The 11,195-nt window shown below is 38.5% G+C and overlaps 1 protein-coding gene across 1 annotated transcript in view; it reads right to left on the bottom strand.

The window, feature by feature from the left end:
* Window positions 1-11,195, bottom strand: part of KIAA0922 (KIAA0922 ortholog) — a 218,992-nt gene that overhangs the window by 45,918 nt on the left and 161,879 nt on the right. Inside the window, exons 17-20 of the mRNA XM_006875505.1 lie at window positions 8,353-8,494; window positions 5,234-5,343; window positions 3,936-4,008; window positions 1,297-1,424 (exon numbers count right to left, since the gene is read on the bottom strand). Coding sequence (XP_006875567.1) covers window positions 1,297-1,424; window positions 3,936-4,008; window positions 5,234-5,343; window positions 8,353-8,494 — 453 coding nt within the window. The remainder of the gene's footprint in view (window positions 1-1,296; window positions 1,425-3,935; window positions 4,009-5,233; window positions 5,344-8,352; window positions 8,495-11,195) is intronic.

Here is an 11,195-nt window from a genome sequence, read left to right as displayed (position 1 = left end):
ATCTCAGGTTGTTAATAAGTCTTCCTCCAATCCTGACTTAACAACATAGTCATTATAACTATGGTCATCAGCAATTTTGTCTTAAGGATGATTCTAGAAACCAAAATTCTACTGTTTCTTTTGAACCAAAAAGTGAAAAACACCAGCCCACAAGTCACATAGATCTAGTCAAGTTCTTACTAGTATGGAAAACATAGCAGTTAAACAAAATCAGTAATCAAAACAAAAACAGTAATTCAGACTAGTTTTCATTTTTTCCTGAACTGAAATGATGATTTCTAGGATTAAGAACTTAAGCGGAACTGATGTCTAAAGAATGCGAACAAGACTAAAAGCCAGTCATCATAAATGCAAATACCATAGAAGGAAGAATGGATTCATTTTACTTTTCCATGTATGCAAAACACACAGAAATATTTTTTCTATCTTTATCTAAAGGATCAAAAGACCCCAAAACTTTTTATTTAATCATTTAAAGGCCTTTTAAGTCATAAAATGTTAGATGATACTGTGTACAGAAAAAATATTGCACATCTATCATAAGGAAACCATCAAAAATAAATTAGGTGCTACAAAAAATCCAGACTTTATTTTCCAGTCTGGAATAGCTTAACCTGAGATGAGGTTAAAGTTTATTATTGAACTTTCTATGACCTTAGTTCTTAAATGAAGAATGGGCTTTAAATGAAAAGTATGGAGTCCTGGTGTGGCACTGCAGGTTAATGCACTGGACCGCAAGGCTAATTTGAACTGCAAAGTCAGCCGTTCAAGCTCACCAGATGCTCCTGGGAAACCCTATACTGGGTGGCTGTGAGTCAGAATGATTCAATGCCACTTAGCAACAACTGACCAGCTACCACTGAGTTGATTCCTACTGAGGCAAGGGGATTACAATTACATGATGTGCTTCAGGAATCTTCCCTTCTCAGTCACTCTCTCTTCGTATCATGCAACCAGCCAATCAGTAAAAGACAGAATGAGACAAAAACACCAAGCATTAGCTAGTGGGAGTTCCTACAAGGCAAAAACATCAAAGTGCTCAGGCACTATAGCTGAAACCATGGCAGTTCAAACCCCAACAGTAGCCTCACAGACAAAAGACCTGGTGATCTGCTTCTCTAAAGATTATAGCCAAAAAGTAGTTCAACTCTGTAACACATGTGGTTGCCATGAACTAAAATAGACTGGACAGTAACTGGTTTTGGTGTTATGAGACAGAGGTTACGTATTCTTGAGAGAAAGAGACATAGATAAGTCTGTTGGAAAGAAACAGGATGGCAACAAAGACACACCTACCTGATGAGGATAAGTGAGGTCACTTTGCCATAGTCAGCCGGTGTGAAAACCACACCAACTCTTTTCTTCTCTAAAGGCTGCAAATCTAAGTAGAGGATGCCAAACCTGGACTCTTCAGAATGCATTCCCTGCAAATTAGGAATAAATTTAATTAAACAAATCCTGAAAAACAAGTGTCCATCTTTGTGAAATACATCCTAGAGTACTGTTAGGTGCTGTTGAGTCAGTTCCAACTCATAGCAACCTCATGTACAAAAGAACAAAACACTGCCTGGCCTTGAACCATTCTCACAACTGTTGTTTTGTCTGAATCCGTTGTTGCTGCCACTGTGCCAATCCATCTCACTCAAGGCCTGACTCTTCGTTGTATTCAAGTGCTCATTTCCATGATTTTTTCTGTCTCCTTATCGCTACAAACAATTCACTGGTTCTTTGGAGTTATAAAACTACAGAAAAATGTTTTCTATGTTTTTCATTTTTAATTTGTTGTTTTATTGATCAACTACAGCTAGCATTTCTCATGCTAACTGACAGAGGAGATGGTGCTATTTCATTCCTTCTCATTAGAATTATAAACTTTGTAAGGGTGATGGGATAACATTGCTTTCTACGTACAACATATATATTGAAAAAAATGAACGCATGGACTTTAGTTATTAAAATGATAAAAACAGAACCAATGTTTTAAAGTGGTTCTTAATATACAAAGAACAAGCATAGATGAAGGCATATAAAATGTTGAGCATTCTCAAAACCTTATTTAATCTTCAAACACTATGAGCGAGAAACACAGGGCTCAGAAACGTGACATTGCCTGCCCAGGATAACATTGCTAGACCATGGAAGAGCCAGGACTAAAAGCTCTAAATAGCCATCTTCACATATTCTTAACTAAAGGAACTGCATTTTTAAAAGCAAACCAACAAAATTAAATGTAGACAACCTTTCTTTACATGACAAAGAGCTCTAGTACCAATTTTGAGTGAAATCTTGGTTTATTATACAGACATTTCTTTCTGTCTAGGTAAACAAATCAACAACAAGGGAAATGATTTCCCTTGTCATAAGCAGGTGTAATATCCTTGAGAAACATCTTTGGGAATAAATAAAATCGTTTTTTCAGATGAAATACACATCTGAATATATCTACATGTACACGAAACTGGTATTACTTTTGGAATTTCACACTATATAGGATCTGATTGGTACCATGGGATGAAGCGGCTTTATATATTCTGGACTCATTTATCCCCAACAGCACTGGGAGACTGCACTGTAGAGAGGGAACTGATTAGAATGGTGAGAGGGACACAATCAGTACAATGCCTCATCACCTCTCCTGTTGCCTGTTGTTTATTGTTGTTGTTAAGTGCTGTCAAGTTGGTTCCAACTCCTAGTGACCCTGTACAGGGTTTCCCAGAACAGCTGGTGGGTTTGCACCACCAACATTACAGTGTAGTGTTTGTTCTACATCACTACAGCAAGACTCCTTAAACCAGTGACTGTTGCCTATACCACTTAAAAACAAAATAGAAATTACTGGTAAATCCTGTGTTTATTAGAATACATCTGTGTTGGAATCTACTGAACTTCCTCTAATTCACTGTAACTCTTAGCCGGGGCTTTTCTGTGATCTCCCTCCTGTTGGTCAAGTTATCTAGAGCCAACAGTGTATTTTTTGGAAATGATAAACGAGGAGGAGTTCCTGGTGATGCACTCATTATGCACTCAGCTGCTAACAGAAAGGTAAGAGGGTTTGAGTCCACCCAGAGGCACCCAGAAAAGTATCTGGCAATCTAACTTCCAAAACACCAGCCACTGAAAACCTGACAGAGCACAGTTCTACCCCGACACACAGGGTGACCCATGCGTTGGAAAAGACTTGATGAAAACGGATATGGGAAATACACACAGGGCATTTAAAGTGTGTGTATGTGTGTGTGCTAAACGAAGTCCTACATATGTATACATATCTGTTTGTGTATCTATCTTTAACAACAGAGTCTCCATTTTCAATCTGATCTCAAACACAAGAATATCTACAAGGAAAACACTGAGCTGTAAACAAAAAACTGTAAGAAAGAAGACTGTAGAGTGGCCACACAGTATCTTCTCACACAATATGCAAACTCTTACTCCTAAGTATTCTGGCAAAGATTCACCCATGACCTCATCATTGTACTGAGGCGTCAGAATTTTAAAGAAATCCTTTTCTTTTAAATAAATGAAGTAAATATCACCAAACTAGGTGACTTGCTAAAAGCATGAAGCCAGCTTAGTAAGAGATCTTTAAAAAAAAAAATCTGTTTGACCTTAAAAAATATGTGAGGGGCCAGAGAATCTTAGGAGAATAATAAATACTGGGGTCTTGAGTTTTATGGTTTTCAACGGTTATTTCCTCACGCACATGAATTTAAATCTCCAAATTAAAATAATTTACAGGCTTAAGTAAACCATCAACTCCTGCTGCAATAGTTAATTGGAAAAATCTGCTATGTATACTTAATACCTAGAGAACAAAAACGAAAGAGCCACACAAAAACACGTAAAGGCATTTTAAACATATATCATCAAGGCCCAAAAAGCTCATTTGTTTCATTTGTGGGCACTATTTATTCTTTCTTAAGATGACATCCTACCCGGTAAGGGCAAGCTTTGGTGAGCTGGAATTCACCAGTTGTTAAATTAATCATCTGCGTATCGATGCCAAACCTACAAAGAAAGCAAACAAACATAAAAGATTAAAATTGTACTTATTTTCTAATAGAGAAATAATATCCACATGTTTGCATGAGTATGCACAATTCATGTGGCTGCCCCTGGGTGTATTGTAAGTATACAGCAAATATTACCAAATGAATGGCTTGTAGCACAGAATGGAAAGAAAATTATGGTTACAAAAGCTCTGAATGCAAAGCTTTTTTATCTCCAAATCATTCATTGCTATTGAACTTGAAAGGCAGTGACTCGCCATTGAAGAGAATTCTGTCACCCAGGGAATTTAGCACTATCTGGAAACATTTTTGGTTTTCACAACCTGGGGAGGTACTATGGCATCTACATACAATCCCTTTACCCCTAAAACAAAGAATGATCTAGCCCAAAATGTCAACAGTAGCAAGGCTGAGTTAACCTGGGTAAGAGTAGATATTTCTAAGTCAAAAGGGAGAACTATTTTAAGTAAAACTGTACTTGTGTGGAAAATGAATCAATATAACACACTGAACTAACACAGTACCATCCCATCGTGCTCAGTTAAACTGTTGTCATTAGCGATTCTCCAGTCAGTCCCTGAATTAAATAGAGTAGACCTGCTCTATAGGGTTTTCTGGACTATAATCTTTATGGAAGCAGTTCATCAGGCCTGGACACCACAGAGTTGCCGGGTGGGTTTGAACCACCAACATTTAGGGTAGCATCTGATCCTAAACTGCTTATGCTACATTAAACTTATTTCTTCTGTTTCCCAGAGATCAACATGATCTAACTTCTAAATATAAATGTAGGAGAAAATCATGATGATACTATTTCCATGAAAGGTTAAGAGCCTGGCTACTAACAAAAAAGGGAGGTGGCTTAAACCTACCCAGAAGCACTTGGGAAGAAGGTCCTGGTGATCTACCTCCAAAGACTTAGCAAGTTAAATCCTGTGGAGTGCAGTTGTACTCTGACACATGATCACCATGACTCAGAAGCAACTAGATGGCAACTAGCTTTGTTTTGTTGTTTTTTTAAGCAAAGAAAAGAATGTTTTTTTGGGAACTGGGCTTGAAGCAGTACAAGTGAAGATGCCACCTAACAAGCAATACTAGTCATTCTATCAAATTAAAACACACCAATGGGCCAGGTCCTAAATCTGAAGTCAATGCCTCTTGGTGCATGTAACAATACTTCCCAAAATGCCCATCAGTAAGTCTTCATGGGCTGGACGCATTACCATTTGTGGAGCAGGTGCAGAGCAGCTTCGGGTTGAGGATATAAGGAGATAGGGAGGAGCTGCAGGGAGACGGGCAAAGAAGAAGGGTTCTTCACCACAAAATACTTCACCTAGATACAGGAAAGGAGAATTAAAACCTCAAGAAAGACACATCACCACTCCTGAGGTATCCATGCCAAAAATGCAGACCCAAATCCAATGACAACAATCTGTCAATAACACACACTGAAAGCCATTCTAAAAAGGAAATGGCTTGTTCGTTTCAAAAATGTCTACGTCATGACAAGCAAAGAAAAGCTGAGGAAGGTTAGAGGAGACTACAGACGCCAGACATCTAAATGCAGTGTGAGAGTCTGGACTGGAATAAAAATTGCTACAAAGTACATTAGTAGAATAATGGAGAAACTTTGAATGGACTGTAAGCAATAATATTATAATTAGATAAAAAGCATTATAATTAATGCTACACATCTGCATGAAGGCTTTAGAGGTGATGCAGTATAATGCCTAATACTCTCAAATGTCTCAAAAAATGTGCATGTAGAAAGAGAGCAAGGGACAGTGATAAAGCAAGTATGGAAAACGATTAAAAATTAGTAAATCTTTGTGAAGGGGTAACGGATTTCTGAGTCTATGTACCTATAACATTTGTAGTCTTAAAAAATGTTATTTCAAGCCAGCAATGATTTCAAATTAATAAGTTTTAGGGTATCATCCCTGAAAAACTCAATGAGCATCCATTTTTACTGACTGTCATTTTGGGATCTATTTAGAAAATACAAATGCAAGTCTGTGATAATCAGTGGACCACAGGGCAATGGGAACAGTTGGAGGGCTTATTTTCTGATGAATCTTAGCAATCTGTAGCATCTCTTCTCATAACTGTAAAGTTGGTGATTCAGTTAAAACTCTCAGAAAGCATGTATGTAAAGTAACAGAAATAAGCACATTTTCTGATCAACTCCCAATGACTGACAGCTTTCAGGGAAAAGCAGGCAAGAGCCACCACATCTCATCCCAAGGAAAAAAATTCCCATGTTTCCCCAAAACACCTGACACTGAAGAAAGGAGAAGCATCAAAATTTACCAAAGGTAGAAAATTTTTAATTACTTCATTTTCAATTTTGAAATGAAAAGATGAAGTGGGAAGGGGGGTAGGGTCTTAAGTCAATTGGTCCTAAAATTACTGAAAGAGGAGTTACTGGTTGTTTACTTATTCTATATAACCAAACTCTTAAACAAATCAACTGCCCAAAGGGCCTAATCTTTAAAGGGTCCAAAGATTAAAATTTTGGAAATAAGGAATATTTATGATCTGTCCAATTACCCAACAACACAGTTAACTCAATAAACTACTCAAATCTGGTTCAATATTTCAAGAAATACTTGATATTTTTTTAAGAATGCATATACGGGTACAGATAGATATAGTTAAAAATATCTTATAACACATACATCTAGATTATGAAATGATCTCTTGAATCAGAAAAGGTATTAAGTTTCATATATTTTCTTGAGCAACTGTTTGTTCTATCCAATATAAAAGTATATAAAAATAGCTATTAACACCTGAGTGCTGTGACAGACCCCTGGAAGTTATCTGAGCTGTCCTCTTTTCCCTTTCACGCTTTCATCATTGACACAGAATACAAGGAACAATCAATTTTACACTCTCAAAATTAGTGACATCATGGGTCGCCATGAGACTAAGTACAGCAACTGGTTGGTTGGTTGGCTTGCTTGCTGGCTGGCTGGCGGGATAGTTCTTCCCAACAAGACCTAAGTATAAGGCTGCTGCATCAACCTCTCTCCCTTGGCCCTTTTTCCAGCACACTGTCCCTAGCTGAGAGGAGAAACACACAACAGGAAGGAAGCCAGCAGACTGAGGAAGACAATGAATACAGAGGAAGAGCCACCGCACAGCTGGAGACTTCCCTCTTCTGGGCTTGTTAGGAAACAAACTCCTAGTTAAGCAAGTGTGAGGCAAACCTTTTTAAAAAACAAAAACAACAGACTAAAAATGCCCCATAGGGTTTTTAAGGCTGTAAAACCTGTAATCTTTTTTTTTTTTTTCTTTCTTTTTCTTCTTCTGGAGGGGAGGAGTCAGGAGTTCGGGTTATGGCTAGGTCTAGGCTAGGCCTAGAACTTCCTTCAATATTAGGGTTAGTCAGGACTAGGGTTAAGGTTAGGAGTTGGGCTAAGGCTAAGAGTACAGTTTAGCTTTGGTGGTGGTGGTGAGCTGTGGAGTCAGTTCTGACTCATAGCAACCCTGTACAGGGTTTCCAAGGAGCAGCTGGTGAGTTTGAACTGTTAACCTATGGTTAGCAGTCCAGTGCTGAACCTACAGTGGCACATCAGGAGAGTTTGGTTGATTTTTATTTATTATATTTTACTGCTTTCTTGAAATCTATGTGCTTTCTTCTTCATGTGGACATTCTGCTACTACACTAATCCCTCTTTTTACTTTGTGGGGGTTTTGTATTTCAAACTGGTATCTCTGGTTCCCTATTTTCAGTATTGTAGGTTTGTTTTACTTTTTGGATACTTCTATATCTGGGTTGAGTTCTGTGTGATATGGTCATATACTGGTTGTTGTCTGCTGTAGCTGGTTTTCTGTCCAAAGGATTTATTTTAGTACTTTTTCTAAGGTTGGTCTGGTTTTCATAAACTCTTTTCATTTCTGTTTCTCTGGAAATGTCCTAATTTCACCATTATATTTGAGAGACAATTTTGCTGGTTTCAGAGTTTTATATATGTCATCCTACGGCCTTTTTGCCTGCATGGTTCCTGATTTCTGTTGTGTGCAGTAGCTGAATGCTTCCTTAACCATATTCAGAAGGTACAATTCTGTATATAAATTTCATTTAAAAAATGTACTTGCACTTTAGCACATAGCAATGATTTTTTTTTTTTTCCATTCTACTTAACACTTCATTCCTTATTGTGTTCTTTTGGCACCCCCTAAAAGTGGAGAAATGGTACATATGTGTCACATAAAGTAAACTTAAATTAACTTTGGTCCTGAAACAGTCACCCGAGGTAGAATTACGCTGGTATGTTGAAAAGTCAAGAGTTGAGGTGTCACTGACAAAGAGGTTAAAAAAACAAACTGTTCTCACCACACTGTTCCTTAGGGCAGTTGCGCTGAAGTTTAATACAAGACCCGGCTCTGTATTCAAACGAGGCAAAAAAAGAGCAAAGGATTCTGACCCCTTGGATTTCTTCAAGTGAGCATACCGAGTCACTCCTAAAACATTTCTCCTGTTTAACGGATAAAGAAAGAAATTATTATGAAGAATACTTTTGATATTTAAAAACAACAACAACAAAAACCAAGAAAAAATCACCAACTGCCACATTCACTAAATTGAATGATGTTTCCTTGGGGGGTGGGGGGGAATGGTTTATTTTAGGTCTGGGGGAAGGGAAAATACAAGATAAGTCTGAAGCATCCTACATTATGGAAAGCAAGGGAGCACTCAGAGAATGATGGGGACCTGCCAAAAGGACACAGGAGCTAGCCTGCTGGGGCTCTTAACCACCAGTCAAATTTGGGGTATACCATAAGAGTGATGACTGAGTGGAATGTCAGACCCTATCCAGAGAAGCAGCGACACCAGGGATGGAGACAGAGATGAGGGCATGGAGAGAGAGAGCAGCTGAGGACTCTAGATTCATGGAAAGACAAAGGCTGTGTGCTGGGGCCAGGTGCTGGTGGCCAGGAGGCAGGCTTGCAGAATGTGTCCTTCGGTTGTTTAAATGTGTACACCCCACAACAGCAACAACAAAAACAGGAATAGAAGCAAATACAGTTGAATGATAATGTACAGAGATTGTAATCATTGCAATGAAACAATGAGTGTAAGACCAAATGTTCTCCCATGTAAACTATCACTTGATTCGCAATAAAAACTTAATTAAAAAAAAAGACTGATGATAATAAATTACAAAACACTGAGGAAAGAATCCATAAATCCAGAGTGATGAGCCAAACCAAGAGAAACCCTATTTTTAGTGTCTGCTAATAAATACTAAATGAACAAAACAATTTGAAAAATCACCATTTTGCAGCCACCAATCTAGTAACTGATTTAGGTAACGATTATCAATGGATGTCAAATAAAACCACTGGGTGAAACATGTGTCTCAAGAGTTTTCACCCCACAGCTGACATTAACTGCAAAGGAAAAAAAGATACCTTTGCAAAGGAAATGTCTGTGACGCATCAAGAGTGCAGAGGTGGTACAAACATGTAAGTGTGCAGCACACATCACTTATTGCAAATGACTAAACTTAGCAATGCCAATGTGGGACAAACTGTTCTGATGAGGAATCCCTGGGTGATACAAACAGGTAAGTATTCAGCTACTAACCAAAAGGCTAGCAGTTTGAAGCTACACAGAGACATCTCTGAAGAAAGGTCCAGCAATCTACTTCCAAAAGGCCACAGCAGCCTTAAAAACCCTATGGGACAAGTCTACTCTACAGCACACATGAGGTTGCCGTGAGTCACACTTAACAGCAACTGGTTTCAGTTTGATGTGATACAATGGTGAATACAGAAAACTAACTAGATAATCTGTAATTTTGATTAAAATGTTTAGCCTACATATAAAGTTGAGAAAACAATCAGAAAAACCTAGAGTCTGGGGTGTTCTATGAAACATGTGTTCTGGACCCTTAAAAAAATGTCAACATCATAAAAGATGAATAAAGGTGGGGGCACTTAGAAAAATAAGAAAACATGGTAAGCCAAACACAATATATGATCCTTTAAAGGATCCTGGGTGAAAACAAAGAAAAACGCCAGCTGTAACAGATATTCAAGGGCCAACCAAGGAAATTTTTAATATGGACTAGTAGTGGTTATGAATCGGGCTGCGAACCTTAAGGTCAGCGGTTCGAAACTACCAGCCGCTCCGCGGGAGAAAGATGAGGCTTTCTACTCCCGTAAGGATTTACACCCTCAGAAACCCACCCTGTACAGGGTCGCTATGGGTCGGAACCGACTCGACGGCACTTAAACAAACAAAAACAAATTTATTAGGTAAAATAATAGTATCAAATGTTACGTTTGTTAGTTATGGTAATGGTAGTGCAGCACAGTGTAACAGAGTATCATTCTGAGAAATAAAAGCTACAATGCTGAGAGGTGAACTATGATATATACACCTAACTTCCAATGATTCATCAAAAAAGTATGTATGTGAAAAAAACAAAAACAAGTATGTGTGTGTTTGTGTATAAAGTCAATCTTTATTATTCACAAATCCCATTTGCAAATTCTCCTGCTACTGAAATTTGTGACGCTCAAAAATCAATACAGCTGACCATTGGACAACATAGGTTTGAACTATATTATTGTTGCTGTTAGGTGCCATTGAGTCGGTGCCAACTCAGAGCAACCCTATGCACAACAGAATGAAGCACTGCCCGGTCCTGGGCCAACCTCAAAATTGTTGCCACACTTGAGCCCACTGATGCTGCCACTTTGCCAATCCATCTTGCTGGAGGTCTTCCTCTTTTTCTCTGACCTTCCACCGTACCAAACATGGTATCTCATTCTCCAGCAACTGGTCCCTCCTGACAATATGGCCGAGGTATGAGAGAGGAAGTTTAGCCATCCTGGCCTCCAAGGACCACTCTGGCTGCACTTCTTCCAACACAGATCTGTGGGTTCTTTTGGCAGCCCATGGCAATTTCAATATTCTCGTCTAACACCGTAACTCAAAAGCATCAAATCTTCTACGGTCTTCCTTATTCAATAACTGTCTAGCTTTTGCATGCATATGAGCTTACTGAAAATACCATGGTTTGGGTCAGGTGCACCTTAGTCCTCCAGCTGACATCTTTGCTCTTCAACTCTTTAAAAAGGTCTTGCGCAGCAGATTTGCCTAATGCAATACGTCATTTATTTCTTGACTGCTGCTTCCATGAGTGTTGATAGTTGATCCAAGAAGAA

The sequence above is a fragment of the Chrysochloris asiatica genome, unplaced genomic scaffold, assembly GCF_000296735.1.
Source record: "Chrysochloris asiatica unplaced genomic scaffold, ChrAsi1.0 scaffold00329, whole genome shotgun sequence".
In the NCBI taxonomy this organism is placed as follows: domain Eukaryota; kingdom Metazoa; phylum Chordata; class Mammalia; order Afrosoricida; family Chrysochloridae; genus Chrysochloris; species Chrysochloris asiatica.
The sequence above is the reverse complement of the archived record's forward strand: the minus strand, read 5'-3'. Positions and strand labels throughout refer to the sequence as shown.